General features: G+C 37.8%; 1 protein-coding gene across 1 annotated transcript in view; it reads right to left on the reverse strand.

The window, feature by feature from the left end:
• Positions 1–15,223, reverse strand: part of LOC140149989 (uncharacterized) — a 26,578-nt gene extending 11,355 nt beyond the window's left edge. Inside the window, exons 1-5 of the mRNA XM_072171991.1 lie at positions 15,017–15,223; positions 10,911–11,149; positions 9,561–9,736; positions 1,686–1,786; positions 958–1,229 (exon numbers count right to left, since the gene is read on the reverse strand). Coding sequence (XP_072028092.1) covers positions 958–1,229; positions 1,686–1,786; positions 9,561–9,736; positions 10,911–11,149; positions 15,017–15,223 — 995 coding nt within the window. The remainder of the gene's footprint in view (positions 1–957; positions 1,230–1,685; positions 1,787–9,560; positions 9,737–10,910; positions 11,150–15,016) is intronic.
• Between the last annotated feature and the right edge of the window lie 474 nt (positions 15,224–15,697).

Raw genomic sequence — 15,697 nt, forward strand, 5'->3', positions numbered from 1 at the left:
ATCATGACACCATAATGGTTAATACACTGACTTCCCTAACAAATCACTCTACTGTTTTACTATACTGTCGATAGCACATGAGTCTAATAACTGAATGGTCCAATACAGTTCAACATGTAGGTCTAGCGGTGCTCAAATTATAATTATTATGAGCTACAATTTAATCTTCATGTTGTTCATATCTAACACAAAGTTTATTCAAACAAGGGGAAAATTGTGATTGTTGTGGATTCCTTACTTTTGAAGGACAAGTAGTCATAATATATTCGTATTTATAACAAATGCCCGGCATATATATCAGGCACTAAAGGTATAAGATTATCTTGCAGTCTTCTCTCTATAGTTGCAATACAATATCATGAGATGATACAATAAATAAATAAAGGGTAATGCTTTATCCTTTACACCCAAATAATGTGTCCGAGGCAGTAAAAACGTAAATAATGGGTGAGGCGCAGCCGAACCCATTATTTAAACGTTTTTACTGCCGAGGACATATTATTTGCGTGTAAAGGATAATGCTGCACCCTTTATTTTTATTCTATTACCAGAGAATAGTGCGATTTAAAGAGAAAATATCATTTTTTTTTTTAAATATTTTAAGTTGTTTACTTCAAGGTGGAGCGCGTACGCGTAAGTGACAACGCGTATCGCGGAAATATTGCACGCGTAACCAAGCGTGATGCTGTGCGTAGAATGTGTTACGGCGATCGACCCATTATTGCAGAATAATGGGCTCTCACGTGACGCGTTTCAACAAATCACAGTGCGCGATTTTGAATAATGGGTCGTGGAGGTAATAGAATAACAAAATAATCCATCATTCGTCCTTTGCAAATAGCTTGGTATCAAAGACACTTGAGAATGGTTGATTAGAATGGCTGAGTAGAAAAGAAATTTTTACCAATTTAGGGTTTATGAGAATCTGTTACTATTAGCAGCGAAATCATTGCCTACCTGACAGATGAGTCTCCAGTTCTCGCAACGAGTGGCTCAGAGTAAGTTGTGTTTGGTGGAATACCGACACATGCTCCTGCCTTAGGTGTTGGGTCCACAAATTCCGGTGCACTGCTACAAGGGCCATCATTCGAGTACACCAGCACCAAAAATTGAAGCGGTATTTTACTGAGTGGAGTGGAAGACAACTGATGAGCGAAGTCTTCTATCATTAAAGCTACAGCATACCATCCCGTTTGATAAACTGCTTCATATCGGAGCGTACATGTGGTCTGCAATAGAAGTTTGAAACTTTTAATCTCGCCATCTGAACAAAGTCACACTTCGAAAGAACGATTTGTAATTATCTCTCTCCGACTCTCTCTTTCTTCCAATTTAACGGCATTGTAGCTTGAATCAGTACCTCCATAAAGTTTATTTTCGCGTCTATTGTTGAGTTATTGTTTTACGAAGGGGAACGCTAATACGTCACCATTGCTTTCTGGCAACTGATTGTTGAATGCAAGGAGAAATCAAGACGCTTAAAACAATACAATAATACCTTCATTATGAAGCAGAATATTATAATTATCTAAATCAAATAAAGAAGACAACGTAGACAGTCATGGCAGGAGCACGCTATATTCTGGATACTATAGCTTACATCAAGTATTGAGATAACCATGTGAGTAATCACGTCGGGTGATTGGGTCTCCAAAATTCGTACAAAAGAGTGGTGGAAAACTTACTTCTTCCAATAGCGCATTGGGAAAGGTTTCACAGACACCAGCGCACTCGTCACTTCCTTTAGCCCATCGACATCTTACAATGTCTCCGTCAGGGTCATTAGCTGAAATTCAATAATCAAAGACATCTTCAACAAGCATGCATTTGTTTGCAATTTATGATTCGTCTGTTGAGAGAGCGTATTGTATTGCATAATGTATTATATACGTCATTCCTTTTGGTTTCTCTGCATCGACCACCATTTCACCGCGACTAAGAATATATATCCCGACCTCAATAACGTAGATTGTGCGAAAGGTCCGTTTTAAAAAGTGCAGTTGATTTGATCAACTAGCCTCGGCGCACTTTACAAGTTGTCACTGGCCACTACGGCCCCATACAATTCCACGAACCATTAAATAACAACACAGAGACTTGCAGCTAAGAAGCGCACACCCTAGATATTATACAATTAACTTTCACAGCCAGGCTAAGCTCCCAGAGTTACGTACGGGTTACTACGAGACAATTAGCAGTACGTTTCTTGTCCACGGAAATGGCAAGAGAACTCAATTTTTACACGAGAGCGTACTAACCAACACCAGGGTTCGAACCTGCAACCTCTCGTATCATAGTCGAACGCCTTATCGATTAAGCGAACTTTACTGCTGAAGTTTTGTATGCATATAGCATACACTTTTATGCATTCATTTGAATACATGAATCCAAAACCCACCCAAGTCCATGGGAAGTGATTTTGAGAAAAAAACCTGTGTATCATTTTAATTCCTTCAGTTAGATTTACCTGGTCAATATGGTAAGTTGTACGTGCAAATGGGTGGGTTAAACTGTATTAGGTATGACGATTAGCATTTCAGGGACTTCGTGGGGTTCATTTTAAATTTTGGACTTGGGTGGTTTTTTGAATCATATACAAAGACAATAATGTTGGAATGAGATTACCACTAGTAAGATAATACAAAATAAAGCACACAGTTATGTATAATGTTGATAAGCATTCTGCCATGTAATATAAACCACACACTTTCCTTGATTAAACCCATTCTTGTTTCAAAAGTCACTCTCCAGCAATGCAGATGTTACAAGTGGACTTTTATACATACTGGATTTCAATCAATGTGTTACAAGACTCAAATCATGGACTTGGGTTGCTTCTTTCATACATGCTATTTTTCACATGCTCAATAGACACAGAGGATGAATTTGAGTTGTTCTTTCATACATATGACAGGCCTATGTATAGCAACACTTTCACATGCTTAACTCAATTTGGCCAACGTATGGACTTGGGTGGCTTTTGTATTCATATATTCATTTCTTTACGATTTCTTTACAGAGACTAACAGTTCATCCTGTTGACAAAGCGATCCCTTCGAAAGAATCTGGGAACAGGATACATGTAGAAATGCTGCCCTAACTAAATTGTTTAAAGATTAAAGTAGTCCTCAGAAGATCTGTTGGCTCCAATAATGTCGATAGGTGTAGGGTGTAGGAACTCGCATATTTAATGGACTTCATGAATAAGGACTACCTATTTTTTCATGTCAGTTTGCAACGGTATTTCACTGTGCTTTGGTTTTAGCGATTTTGGATTTGCCACTTTCATCCACAGGCCTATCCACATGCACTGAAATTAATTTTTATCATGCATGGCCCATGCATTTTTACTTTCTCTGTTTTTCTACTCCCCCCTATTCTTTTCAGTATGCATACTAAACTTTAATATTTGAGACCTTACTTGACTTGTTTTTTATCCAGCTTATTTTTCACTTTTCTTAACACATTATTTTGTAGGTCTACAAAAATTATTTGTTTTCTAATATACATTACTTTTCTAATTATATCTTTAAAGTTTGAGTGACATTAGTCCACTTTGTTATGTATACTAGATTGATAAATGATAATTCCCTAGATGGTTATAAACCGTGCCTAATTCATATAATAGAAACCATGTTGTTTACATGAATGATCTAGAAACACTGATAATAAAGGCTTCTCTTCAATCACCTAGATTGTGTACACTCGTGTATTTTATATGGTGTCAGAAATTGACCTACGTGTGCGGCCATGGATACATTAAAGCCACTAAATGAGATGGTTTGGGAAGGTAATGTGGCCGAGAACTGGAAAAAGTGGCATCTGGGACTCGAAATCTACTATACAGCAAGTGGTATAGACGGAAAAGGTGACGAGGTAAAAATCGCAGCACTCCTCCATATTGGAGGTGATCAGATGATAGACGTACACAATGCATTCAAATGGAATGACCCTGGTGATCAGGAAGGGGATGAGAAGCGATATGCAAAGGTAGTAGCAAAATTTAAAGCCTATTGCGAGCCCAGGAAGAATCTAACACTAACAAGATACAAGTTTTTCACGAGAAACCAAAAACAGGATGAAAAAGTTGGACCTTATGTCACACAACTTAAAAACTTAGCTAAAGAATGCGAGTTTGGTGAGTTAGAGAAATCACTTATTTGTGACAGACTAGTGTGTGGACTACATGCAAATAATGACGTAGTCAGAGGGCGTCTTCTGCGAACTGACAATCTAGACTTGACTAAAGCAATAGATGTTTGTCGTGCAAGTGAATTAGCGCAAGAGCAAGGGCAACAGTTAAATCAAGACATAAAGTCTGCCGCAGCAGCATCAGTCGATGCATGTACTGTAGGTTTTCAGAGCTGTAATAGATGTGGAAGGAGACACAAACCACGTCAGTGCCCAGCATACCAACAAGAATGCAACAAATGTCATGGTATGGGACACTTTGCGCGAATGTGTAGAAGTAATTCATCGCAGACTCAATCAACAGGTAGGCGTAATGGTAGTCAAGCACAAGGACAAGCTTCAGGTGGTGCCACAGGTCACTGACAGGTGGTACGAAGCGTTAGCGTTATACTAGAGGTCGACGGTGGAGAGACAAGAATGTTCATGCTGTAAATACAGACGAAGTTGCAGATGGTTTGAACGATCTATTCATCGGTGCTGTAGACTCCAAAGATAGTCAGCGGTCTTCTCATTGGTACCTAGATATGACATTCAATAAGTCTAAGAAAAAGCTAAAATGTAAAATAGACAGCGGTGCAGAATGCAATGTGATGCCACAACAGGTCTTCTACCAAATAGGGGGGAAGAAACATGAAATAAAGAAACAAAGTTCAAAATTAGTGGCATATGGAGGTCATGGCTTAAAGGTAATTGGTAAAGCCACAATACTATGTGAGTACAAAAATAAATTGTACCCCATTTGCTTCGCAATAGCAGATGAAAAGTCTTCTGTACCAATTCTGGGAGCTGAAACCTGTGAGAAAGAGCTGAAAGTGATCAAAAGAATTGACTCTGTAGACACTAAAACAAATGTAGAGACAGTTAGTAAACCAAATGATGCAAGTGTGAATAATCATCATGGGTATGTGCTCTCAGTAGATGCAAGTCCAAAGTCAAACCCCAGTGTTCCCAAAGCTGATCATATTGGTCACATGACCAATGGGGAATTTGTTAAAGCCTGTGAAGAAAGACAGTTATTCAGTGGCATAGGTTGTATGGATGGGGAGGTAAACTTGGAAGTTAAACCGGAAGTCAAGCCAGTTGTGCATGCCCCGCGTACGTACCCTATTGCACAAAGAAATAAACTAAAACAAGAGTTAGAAAGGATGCAAAATTTGGGAGTGATTGTCAGAGAGACTTCACCTACTGAATGGGTAAACAGTTTAGTGACCCCTATCAAAAGTAACGGGTCCCTCAGAGTATGTATTGACCCCAAAGATTTAAATGAGGCAATACTAAGGGAGCACTATCCCATGAATACATTGGAAAATGTTGTAACCCATTTAACTGATGCCAAATTTTTCACTGTGTTAGATGCTACATCAGGTTACTGGCAATTGAAACTAAATGAAAGCAATTCTAAACTGTGCACTTTCAATACACCTTTTGGGAGGTACCGTGTCCTCAGGCTACCCTTCGGCATAAATGCCGCGCCTGAAATATTTCAACGTAGAATGTCCCAACTGTTTGAGGGTGTAGATGGAGTTCAGGTAGTTATGGACGATCTGCTTAAATACGGCAGTACGGAAGCAGAACATGATACCCGTATACTCAAGGTACTTGAAATTCTGGAAAAGGCCAATGTCACACTAAATAAAGAAAAGTGTAAATTCAAGCAAACTGAAGTCAAGTATCTTGGACATGTTCTGAGCGCAAATGGCTTAAAATGCGATCCAGAAAAAGTACGCGCAATCATTGACATGCCGTGTCTAGAGAACCTTGAAGCGCTGCGTAGATTTCTTGGAATGTTGAACTACGTTGGCAAATTTGTTGCGAATTTATCTGAGTCAGCTGAGCCCCTGCGTAACTTGTTAATCAAAGGAGTATTGTATGAGTGGACAGAAGAACATAGCAAATAGTAATGCACCAATATTAGCATACTATGATGTTTCAAAAGAGTTGACATTATCAGTAGACGCCAGTTCCAAAGGTCTAGGAGCAACATTATTACAGCAAGGGCGTCCAATTGCATATGCATCACGAGCATTAACTGAGTCAGAGTGCAACTATAGTCAAATTGAGAAAGAATTGTTGGCTATAATGTGGGGATGTAGAAAATTTCATGATTTTGTAGCATATCGTAAGGTGTCTGTCGAAACATATCACAAACCGTTAGAGACTATTATGAAAAAACCCTTGTACAAAGCACCACTCCGTTTGCAGAAAATGCTCATGAGTATGCAACATTATGAATTACAAGTCAGATACAAGAAAGGTAAAGAATTATTCATTGCCGACACACTGAGTAGAGCATATTTGCCTGAAGTTGACATGATTCAACTTGAATGTCCCCTGGAAATTAATGTGGTAAAAGAGTTAGCACCAATTAGTCCTGAGAAGTTTGCAGTGTTCAAATATGAAACTAGCAAGGATCCAGAGTTGACAGTTGTGTCTCAGGTTGTGATGGACGGTTGGCCTGAACACATTAAGGATTGTCCATCAGAGGCTAAACCGTATTTCACAGTTAGAGATGAGCTGACAATTGTGGACGGTGTGTTATTTAAAGATAACAAAATTGTTGTGCCATTATCACTTAGAAATGAAATGTTGGACAAAATACATGAGAGCCACCAAGGAATTGTGAGATGTAAGTTGCGTGCAAGAGAGTGTCTTTACTGGCCTGGTATGGCTACACAAATCTTCAACTTGGTGTCTCAGTGTGGTATCTGTAAACAAAATGCAAATTATCAGCAAAGGCAACCTTTAATGAACCATGAGATTCCTGCCCAGCCATGGGTAAAAGTTGCTAGTGATTTGTTTGAGTATAAAGGTTCCCAATACTGTCTAGTGGTTGACTATTACTCAAAATTTCCTGAAATGGTAAAACTAGGGAATACGTCAACATCACGAGCTGTTATCATAGCTTTGAAGTCAATATTCAGTCGTCATGGGATACCGAGAGTCCTAATATCAGACAATGGGCCGTGCTATTCGTCAGCTGAGTTTAAGAAGTTCGCCAAAGATTGGGAATTTGTTCATGACACGTCCTCACCAAAATTTCCCAGATCAAATGGATTTTGTGAGAGATATGTGCAAACTGTTAAACAGTTACTGACAAAAGCACAAGACCCATACTTGTCAATTATGTAATATAGAGCAACCCCAATTGCAGACATAGGGTTGTCCCCAGCCCAGTTATTGATGGGAAGAAGATTAAATACCAAGCTACCCACTCATGCTGGTTTACTCAAACCTGAACCTGTAAATGCTGAATTAGTCAAACAAAAGTTGAATGACAAACAAACAATTCAGAAGAAATACTTTGATAGAAGTACAAAGTCACTGAATCCTCTAAAACCAGGTGAAATTGTTAGAGTTTGGGATCATGTCAAGAAGGAATGGAAACCAGCAAAAGTGGAAAGTTTGTCAGATAAACCAAGATCTTACAATGTGGTGACTGAGGATGGGTCTAAATTGAGACGGAATAGGCAAGACATCTTAAAGTCTGGTGAAACAAGCTTTATTCCTAGATTTATGGATCATGAGATGTCATTTAACCATGAGTCCCAACCCACAGTTATCCAGGTTGAAAGACCAAATGAAGTCACAGGTTTCTGAACCACACGTCTCTGAAGGTGTTAGAAGTTCAAGAGAAAGGAAGCAACCTGTGAAATTACAAGACTACCAAGTGTACAAGTAAAGTTCAAGTAGTCATAACATCATACAGGTTACAAAAGTAATGTGTGAGCTGAAGTTGTTTTATATTGATTTTTGATTGTGATTGTGATACTGAAACAGTGAAAAAAAATAAAATTAGAAATTTTAATAGAAAAAATCATTTTAATTTGAGTCAAATTCAGAAAGAAAAATCGTGAAAGTTAAAACAGGAAAGCAAAGTAAAAATTGGACTGTTTTGAAAGACTTGGAAATGATGTACAAAGAAAGATTTTGTAATGGTGAGATGTACATGTAAATCAAAGTGGTTGAAACTGACATGCAGGAGTAACAACAATGATAGTGTATGTAGTTGAACATAATGAAAGTACATTATTATGTTTGGAGTAAAGTTGTATACAATGTAACCAACTTTGTAGAAAAGGGGAAATGTTATGTATACTAGATTGATAAATGATAATTCCCTAGATGGTTATAAACCGTGCCTAATTCATATAATAGAAACCATGTTGTTTACATGAATGATGTAGAAACACTGATAATAAAGGCTTCTCTTCATTCACCTAGATTGTGTACACTCGTGTATTTTATACACTTATCCTATCTGTTCATTCTCTTCTACTTATATTGATAGGACAATACCCCATTGTCCTATGGTGGTACTTATTTACATATTGCTGCCCAGTCTCTCTTTTAGTGAACTTGCTCCCATGGAGTTAAGATACAGCTTATTTTGCTGTCTTGTTTGCTACTGAATTCAATTTGAACTTGCCTTCAATTTTTGACTTGAATTTGTTTTTAAGCTACTGCAGCATGTAGTTCTTGTTGTTTGCTTTTATATTTTGTTGTCTGTCTCTGAAGAAGAGCAGGAGATCTGCTCGAAACGTCGGTATATTTTTTGTCTGTTTGGTTTTGTTTGTCTGCTATGTGCACAGTGATTTTCATCACTTCCAGTGTACTTTTGCACTGTTTTTCTGACACTTTGGTGGGATCTGTAATTGGCCATCTAACTTTGCCTGTTTTTGTGCCTATACTGATTGTTTGGTTTATCGTGTCTACACAGTGATTTTCATCATTTGTTCTAGTGCACTTTTGTATTCCCATTGATCCTTTTTGTTTTTACAGGTTTAGCACTTCTGTGCTCCTCGGAACTGGTAATTTTTGGCTGTCGAACTTTGCCTACTTCTTATGCCTACATTTGCTGTTTTTGTCCCCCTGCATACTATCTAGTCTGTATTTTAATTGTTTCCCCACATCAAGTTGGTGTACCTTGCTCTTTTTCTTTCCTGATGAAAATTACTTTATTCCGGTGTCACATTCTTATACTGTGACAACATTACAACATTTCTTACTTGGATTCTTGATTAAAAGTTCATCAGGACTGTAGTATTCCATTAATTAAACATTTCTTCTCTGCAAGTCCAATCACTTACTGCATGGGACGTTTCAAGAGCTAAGGTCTGCTCTTTTCATCAGCAAGATGTGATGCACTGATCTGCTTGAGTTCAAATTAAGCCACCTTTATGATGTATTGATCACTGGTGATGAGAGTGTTACTTCAATCAATACCAATAACAAGTCAACTGGCAACATACTCAAGCAGATCAGTGCATCATCTGGCTGATGAAAAGAGCAGACCTTAGCTCTTGAAACGTCCCATACAGTAAGTGTTTCAATTGGACTTGCATAGAAGAAATGTTTAATTAATTTCTTACTCGGAATTTCGAGTGTATGGTTGCATCCATGTTGCAGACGTACAATAGGTGTGACGGCGGATCGTGGAGATGAATTAGGTCTACCTATATCACCCCGTTGTGTCAGATTAACCATTGCGGGTAGAGACCACCTACCGCCACCGTCTATAAGATCAATCCAAGCATTTCCCGTAAACCTGAAGATAAAACCCGGTAAAAATCAGGTAATTTACAGAGGAGGCTTAAAGGCATTCCTACAATGCACTATGATTGGGAAATTTGATCAATATAACCTAATTTTAAAGGCAAAGTCCCCATTGCCGCACACACACACAAAATGGTAATTTTAATACTGCAGCCAACGAGCTAATAGTGAGACTTATAACTTATATTTGACTTTCTTACAGAAAACATTCATATTGTCCCACTGCATTAATTTTATTCATAAGTCTCGATGTTTTGAATGTTAAATAAAAGGATGAAAACACCAGATATTTGCACACAATCCCAATGCAAGGTATGCTCAACTGGGCCACATGTGTACAAAAGCCATACATACCAAGGTCAGAAATTATGGGAATGCCTTTAAACATCCTTTGGGTAATTTACATGTACATTGGACTTTATGAATGGATATCATGAAACACCTTTTTAATTATTAGTATTATTGGTATTGTTGGTCGAAACAGTCAAAACATTTTCATTATCTAAATCAATATATTATTGAAAAATACCACTTTGATGTTTTGCAAAAGTTCATTCTACAAATATATGTTTTGAAAACTTGCTTGATTTATTGTTGTTAAATGAGTAATGAATACGTTTTACAAAAGTGTTGTTGTTTCAGCCCCTTTTACAACATAACTCACGAACTACAGGACCTGTAAAAGTACATCGCTATGAAATGATCAATACAATTTTTGCCAAAGCTCACTACTATTCGCAAGATGCGGTGAACTACCAAATCGCAACAGTTTAAAATCGTTGCTAACCTTAAGATACATCAGTACCGATTACCGTAAACGCGTAATCACGGGTAAGGTGGTACTACACCCCTTGATAAATTTGTGACTATTTGCATTTTCTCAAAAAATAATAACACACTGGTAACCAAAGTTATATTATAGGGCAAGGAATCCAGTAACTACACTGGAATTTCAGTGACTCAAGACAAGCGGTACGTTATTTATGATAAGAAAAGTGGTACCGCTAGAATGTACCTCATTTCTTAACATAAATAATGAACCCCTATAATATAGGTGACTAAAATTTGCAAATTTAGTCACAAAATTTATCAGGGGGTGTAGTACCACCTTAAATAGCTACTAAAACAACATAATTTGTAATACAAATTAGTAAAAAAATGCAGACCTGACTCCAAATTCGGGAGTTGGCGCATCGTAAACAATGGAGTTGACACCAGTAGACCAATCTTCCTCTGTGCTGAAATCCGTGCAGTAAAAAGACATTGGACTTACTGATCCAGAACAACCGGAATAGCACTCGAGATTACCCTGGCCTGATACTAGTTGTGCTGAATCGATACGAGTTTGGTCACATGTTAATCCACTATAGGAACGTCTCCAGGATATTCGCCATGAAATTTCAACCTGTATGTATAATTTATGTATAGAATATAAAAAAATGGAGAGCATGCTCATTTGGCATGTTGGCTTCTAATTAGCGCAGGACGCATTATGTCAAACTAATAATTATACAGAATTATGTTTTCTTCACAATGTAGAGCCTATTGTATAGAGCTATAAAAACTCGGACTAAAATGAATTAGTTTTTTTTTGCAAGTACCAGCAAGTAGCCTATATTTACAGTAGCCACATCTTGGCCCGTATAAATAAGTCAAACACTCGCGTGCTTCGTGTAAACGTTACCCAACCTGTAGAAATCCGTTTTCCTGAAAATCGCCGAAGAGTTTTTATAATTTTCTCAACGAAAATACACACATTTTGTAAAAAATGGTACGTGCATATTGTAAATTCTAATTTTCTGATGGTAATGTTATCACATCATCTCCATATGTATAAAATTGAACATATGTCTATAATAATATAAAAGGGCTGCACACGCGTATTATATTGGTACACATACAAAGAACATTATTTGTCATGCAACCATTACCATACTAACCATAGTACTGATAATAACCTACTCCATGTATTTAAACCATATTATTATATTTTATTTTCTATGTAATACCAGATATACCTGTAAGTTTTCGGTGAAACATATGTCGATGTTTTACATGTTTGACACATTGATATTGTAAAATATATCCTATTCATTTTAAAGGAAGGTTTGAAGCGCCCTAACATAGTTATTCTCGTTTTTCAAAACCAGTCATCATGGACTACAATATAAATGGTATATAGGCCGACTCGTTAGACATATAGGCTGATAGTTGTTATAAAAAAGCTGTGCTAAATGGCCCAAATATCCTCAAAGAATGAAATAGTCGGGGTTTCCCCATTTGCTGTTTGTCATACGTAAATGTATTTCTATGTCTGATCAGCAAATTGGTTAAAATTTAGTTTTCTTATGTTGTTGACTTCGAATTTGGTCGAGATTCGGATTAATGATGCCGCCAAACGTACCAGGCAAACGCAAAGTCGAACGTTTCAAAAAGCGTAAGCAATGGTAAGTACACATATGTAAATTTTAAAAGATTATGTTATTGTTTATAACAGGACGTAGGTGATTAGGTCTCATTATCTTCTTAAGCTTAGTTTCTGTTTTGATGTGATCAATATATATATTTTCTTAATATTTTACGTCAGGGCCATACAAAGTTGAAATACACAGAAAAAAGAAATAAAATTTAAAAAAAGAAAAAGAACAATTACCAAAAAACACACTGAATTAAAAAAATAAACACGAGGCGGTTCCGCACCATAGCTGAACCATCATGGGGCTTTTGGATATAATTATCTTTTTGTTCCCTGTTGGTCAGTTGGAATAGTAAGTAAGTAAGTAAGTGAGTGAGTGAGTGAGTGAGTGAGTGGTGAGTGAGTGAGTGAGTGAGTGAGTGAGTGAGTGAGTGAGTGAGTGAGTTAAAGTAAGTAAGTAAGTAAGTAAGTAAGTAAGTAAGTAAGTAAGTAAGTAAGTAAGTAAGTAAGTAAGTAAGTAAGTAAGTAAGTAAGTAAGTAAGTAAGTAAGTAAGTAAGTAAGTAAGTAAGTAGGTAAGTAAGGTAAGCAAGCAAGCAAGCAAGAAGTAATATTTGACTAATATAGGCCGAGTTTTCATAGTTTAGCAAAAAAAAGGAAAGTGGAATAATTGAATAAAGCACTGGTACGGAATTAGAAATATGTTGGATGGGGAGGGGAGCAACACGTAGATCCGGATGGACAAGGGCCCTAAATTTTAGTTTGGTCCAGAATTCTAAAACAAGTAAATCAGGCCTGCGATGATGATACCTTTTATCTGGTAATGATATTTTGTGATAAAGATCTAGACAGCATTCAATAATTTCATCCCATTATACCATTATTACCATTTAATATTTACAACGGCGTAAAAGTGTTAAAAATAAATACTTTCAGATAAGGGTATAAATCCACGGTTTGTTTAAACGGTCACTCCATGCAGAGGTACACTTGGGTCTCGAACAAAATGCTCAAACCAGGCTAAAAGCCTATATATATCAGTTACAGTTCAAACAAAGTATTTTAGACAGAAAACATTTGGTTCAAATTCACTGCAACACACACAAAATATCTTATAGTTTATTTTTAATTACCTGATTAGATTCATCAAGTGAATCCCATGTAATAATAGCTCCACGAAAATGTGATGCATTAAGCGTTGATATAAATGACGAAAACCAAAACAGCAGCAGAGAAACTGACGCAGTACCTCTGTGCCCAACCGCCATGTTGGGCCTTCTGATAGAAAAATCAAATTCGGCTCATATACAATAATTATTGTTAATATTACTATGGTCAGTCTCAAAACGAAATGAAATTTCACACGCGCGTTAAACACACACAATTCTCTGCCCGACTGCTTTCAATAAATATGTGTATTGTGAGAGTGCTTTCTGTTGTTTGCTATTCAGCGTTTACTTTAATGATGATGTATTGGTTGGGAATTCCCCTTCATTCGCAATGACTGTACTATTTTTCATAACCTTCAACCATAGCACTAGTTCCATGGTCCGCACGTCGTGATTTGAAGCTAGGGCACGTCGAAGGCATGCTTGGTGTGTGCACACCGTGTGTGCATCCTGTTGGCCTATATTAAAAGTATTAGAAATCATAGGCTACCTCTACATTAACATGATGAACAAAAGAAGCAAAGTCAACCAGAGCTATTAAGATTGAAAAACAGAACTTCAGAAATAACAAAACAAAGACAAAAGTCAAGACGAGCAAGACAATATATGAAACTTGACTCATGTGCATAATAGAAATAACTTAATGCCACTCCTCTATACCCTTCTGTACAATATGTAGTTGAAATTCCGCAACGTCAACATTTGTCCGACTGCCAGTGGGTATGACGTTGTTTTGGTGTCCATAGTTTTGTTTTTGATGGATATTACTTCTCAAGACCACCAACTTCAAAAATAAGTTTACTGGAACTATGTCAGCATTGAGTATTTTGAGATATGGCGGGTCAAAGTTAACACAGAGGTCATAATTCAACTTGCTCAAATGCTGTTAAAAAGTTCTTTAAATTATTCCTCTTGTCATGGCGATCAAGTATACTTTTACCTATCTGAGACATTCTCTTCTGGAGTTATAAGCAGAAAGGTCAAAGGTCACTATTTGACCACCACAGGGATCAAGCACGAATCACATGGTTTTATTTAAAATAAAACCATATTAACCATAAAAACGAATAAAAAACAGATATTCAAAATTCCCGCGCCGAAATTGTCTAGCGCAATGATGTCCCAATAATTCAATGAAGCCTGACGACAAATGAGCACAAATAACCATTGCTTCCTGACACCCCCTCGAACCACTTCTCTGGCAACCTCCGCTGGCTTAAAGAAGTGTTCCGATGTATTATAGTGATTAAAAACTGCAGCTTGCTTACTTACTTACTTGCTTAATTCGAGTGGTGTCCTCGAACTGTGATGGCTTTCCACAACTTCCTGTCCTCCATTGCTGTCTTGAAGTCTGCTGCCTCCAGTCCAGTGTCATCTTCCAGAATGTCAATGTAGGTCAGAGCAGGTCTTCCAGATTTCCGCCTCCCATGCTTGGGTATCCAATGAACCATTTTTGATGCGGGCTTCTCACTTCTGGAACAGTGGCCAGCAAACCGGGTTCTTCTTTCCCTGATCTTGTGGCTTATTTTGGGAAGATCTCCATATAGGTCTGCATTAATTATGTTCCTTCCAATGCACATTCAGAACAGTTCTTAGCATGCGGGTGTAACAGCCATCCTGACCTTTTGCAAGTTTAGGGGTGATGGTCCATGATTCGCATCCATAAAGCAGCACCGACTCCACTGTTACAGCAAAGATTCGAAGTTTGAAACTCCTGGTAAGAGTTGACCTCCAGATTTTCTTAAGTTTGCACGCCCTCCTTGCTGCTGCGTTACGTAACTTTACATCCCTTTCTGTGCTTTTCATCCAAGCGCCTAGGTATTTGAAGTCATCTACCTCCTCTAGTACTACACCTTCATTTGTTGTGATGTCTTCTCTCCTGATATTGTAGGACATATACTTTGTTTTACTTCCATTCATCTTCAGGCCCACTTTAGCAGCTGAAGTCTCCACTCTATGAAGCAGTTCTTGTGCTTGGTGTATTTCCTCAGACAACAGTGCAATGTCGTCAGCAAAATCAAAGTCTGTCACCACGACTGGGCCAACTCTCCTACTTCGCCTCTTTTCCAGATGGAATCCTAGCTCCTCTTCGTTTCCTTCAATAGCTATTCTCAGTGCAAAGTCGAGGGCAAACACAAACAGGTATGGGGTGATATTACTTTGGCTTTTGTTTTTTGGTACATTCTGCCAATAGTTTCAACAATGAGTTCCGGAATACCGTAGGCATGGAGTATCTTCAACATCTTGCCTCTATGGATGGTGTCGAAAGCTTTCTTGAAGTCGATGAATGTTATTATCGCTGGCAGGTTATGCGCCTTCACCTCTTCAATCAGCCTACGCAGTGCAGGGATGTGTCCAACACTGTCGTTC

Source organism: Amphiura filiformis, chromosome 4 (assembly GCF_039555335.1).
Source record: "Amphiura filiformis chromosome 4, Afil_fr2py, whole genome shotgun sequence".
NCBI classification, from domain to species: domain Eukaryota; kingdom Metazoa; phylum Echinodermata; class Ophiuroidea; order Amphilepidida; family Amphiuridae; genus Amphiura; species Amphiura filiformis.